A 2,752-nucleotide genomic window follows, 5' to 3' on the forward strand; every position below is an offset into this window, starting at 1 on the left:
CAGGGGTGGGTGGGGACACTCAGGGTGCCCCTGTCCCCACAGCGGGGCGAGCTGGCACCCACCCCGGATGAGGAAGTAGCCCCCCACGATGAGGACGAGCCCGATGGGCGCCAGGACGAAGCCGGCCCGGTAGCGGTAGTTCTTGTAGCCCACGAAGCAGATGCCACTGACAGAGTCACCATCCACCTGGGAGAGATGGGGACAGAGGATGTCACTTGGCTGTGGCCACCCCTCCCCGTGGCATGTCCCCAGGGGTGGGCATCAAATCACAAAACTGTTTTGGTTGGAAAAGACCTTTGTGATCACCCAGTCCAACCCTACACCCAGTCCTGCCAAGGCCACCACTGCCCCACATCCCTCAGCACCATCTCCAGGGCTTGGAAACCCCTCCAGGGATGGGGACTCCCCCCCTGCCCTGGGCAGCCTGGGCCAGGCCCTGACATGGGATGGTGGTCCCGTTACCTGCGCCACAGCCAAGATGGCCACAGTGAGGACAAAGGGGATGGACCAGGTGATGAGGTGGAAGTAGGAGGTCTTGCCCAGCAGTGGCTGGGAGGTGGTGCCCAGCGCCTTGAAGGAGGTGTGCCAGGCATAGGTCAGCATGACAAACCAGATGACACCTGACATCAGCGAGTAGTAGACGATGACAAAGATGATGACGCAGGAGAGCGTCTCATTGGAGCTACGAGGGGAGGCAAGACAGAGGTGTCACCAAGAGGGGACACACGAGGGGAAAAGCCTCTCTCCTACCCCAACAGTCAAGCATTCTCCATGCTCCCCAAGAGGCTGGGAAACCTCAGGATCCCTCCTTGCTCCAGGGGACACCTCTTGGCACACGACCCAGGGTGGGATGGGGACGAAGGGGACACGTACGTGGGCTCCCCCAGCCTCATGGTGCCGTCAGCCCGGCAGACGATCTCGTCGCGGGCGCCGTCCATGAACTGCGCCAACCAACCGATGCTGCCCACGAAGAAGCAGGCGTTGACGTAGAAGAGGATGACAGCAGGGTAGCGGTTGGAGTTCCTCCAGTCAGCAACAAAGGTGGCCTGTGTGAGGGGGGTAGAAAGGGACACAGCTCAGCGCCCGGTTCCCTTCTGGGGACACCTCCCCATGTGTGTCCCCCCCCAGGCAGCGTCTCACTAAGGTGAAGAAGGTGCAGAAGATGGTGACGGAGCTGAAGGCGGCGATGTAGACGTGCATCTCGCGGTGTTCCTTCTCGGTGAAGAGCGGGTTCTGGCACTGGATGCCACAGCCCTCCACGTCCTCGTACCAGCTCTTGGGGTTGTCTGTCCTCACCAGCGGCGCCTCACACTGCCCCGAGCTGTTGAACTTAATGTTCTGCACCTCGTTCTGCCAGAGGAGGAAAAGGGGGTTGTGAGGAGGAGGAGGAGGCACCCCCACAGCAAAGGACGTGACGAGCATTGAATCACAGAAACGTTTTGGTTGGAAAGGACCTTGAAGATCATCCAAGGCCAACCCTTCCCCCAGCCCTGCCAAGGCCACCACTGCCCCATGTCCCTCAGCACCATCTCCAGGGCTTGGAAACCCCCCCAGGGATGGGGACTCCCCCCCTGCCCTGGGCAGCCTGGGCCAGGCCCTGACAACCCTTGCCAGGCAGGAATTGTTCCCCAGATCCAACCTCAACCTCCCCTGGCACAACTTGAGGCCGTTCCCTCTTGTCCTGTCCCTTGTTCCTGGGGAGCAGAGCCCATCCCCCCCTGGCTCCAACCTCTGCTCAGTTGTAGAATCATAGAATCATTAAGGTTGGAAAAGACCTCCAAGATCATCAACCCAACACCCCCATGCCCACTAAACTATGTCCCCAAGTACCACATCTAAATGTTTTTTTAACATCTCCAGGGATGGTAGCTCCACCACTGCCCTGGACAGCCTGTTCCAGTGCTTGACCACTCTTTCAGTAAAGACATTTTTCCATCACTGTTGACCAACCTCCCCAGGTCCTTTTCCCCCAGGCCCTTTCCAGCTGCTCTGCCCCAAGCCTGGAGTTTTAGGGGAGTTGCTGTGACCCAAGTGCAGGACCCAACACTGGGCTGGTTGAACCTCGTGCAATTGGTCTCACTACATGGATCCAGCCTGTCCAGATCCATCTGCAGAGCCTCAGCCCACAGATCCAGCCTGTCCAGATCCCTCTGCAGAGACTCAGCCCATGGATCCAGCCTGTCCAGATCACTCTGCAGAGACTCAACCCATGGATCCAGCCTGTCCGGATCCCTCTGCAGAGACTCATCCCATGGATCCAGCCTGTCCAGGTCCCTCATCCCATGGATCCAGCCTGTCCAGATCCCTCTGCAGAGCCTCCAGCAGCTCATCAGCCCCCCATGTCCCCCCGTACCGGGCATCCCTCGGGGAAGCGGTCGGTGGTGCACTTGAGGAAGTCGGGCCAGCCCCGCTCGCGCTCCACGATGGTGCAGGGGGCCCGGGTGGCCTGGCAGAGGGTTTGGCTGGGCAGCTCCACCTGCCCATCCTCACACTTGGGCATGTAGACGGCGCAGAGCAGGGGCTGGATCACGTCCCAGCAGCGCGGGGCATTGCGCAGGCCTGGGGACAGCAGGGACAGGGCTGTCACCCCCAGGAAGGACCTGCCTCATCCTCAGCCCCCAGGGGGACGTGCGATGGGGTTGGGCTCAGCACTGCACCCCTGCTGTGCTGCTCCCCTCTATGCTGCTCCCCTCTATACTGTCCCCCTCTATATTGCTGCCCTCACTGCTCCCCCCTATACTGCTCACCTCTA

The 2,752-nt window shown here is 60.6% G+C and overlaps 1 protein-coding gene across 1 annotated transcript in view; it reads right to left on the reverse strand.

The window, feature by feature from the left end:
• Positions 1 to 2,572, reverse strand: part of SMO (smoothened, frizzled class receptor) — a 4,771-nt gene extending 2,199 nt beyond the window's left edge. The window contains 5 exon segments of the mRNA XM_009996350.1: positions 51 to 186; positions 463 to 682; positions 874 to 1,046; positions 1,141 to 1,350; positions 2,354 to 2,572. Of these exon segments, the coding sequence (XP_009994652.1) occupies positions 51 to 186; positions 463 to 682; positions 874 to 1,046; positions 1,141 to 1,350; positions 2,354 to 2,500 (886 nt within the window). The 5' untranslated portion in view covers positions 2,501 to 2,572.
• Positions 2,573 to 2,752: the final 180 nt, after the last annotated feature.

The sequence above is a fragment of the Chaetura pelagica genome, unplaced genomic scaffold (genome assembly GCF_000747805.2).
Source record: "Chaetura pelagica isolate M959 unplaced genomic scaffold, ChaPel_1.0 scaffold250, whole genome shotgun sequence".
Lineage (NCBI taxonomy): Eukaryota > Metazoa > Chordata > Aves > Apodiformes > Apodidae > Chaetura > Chaetura pelagica.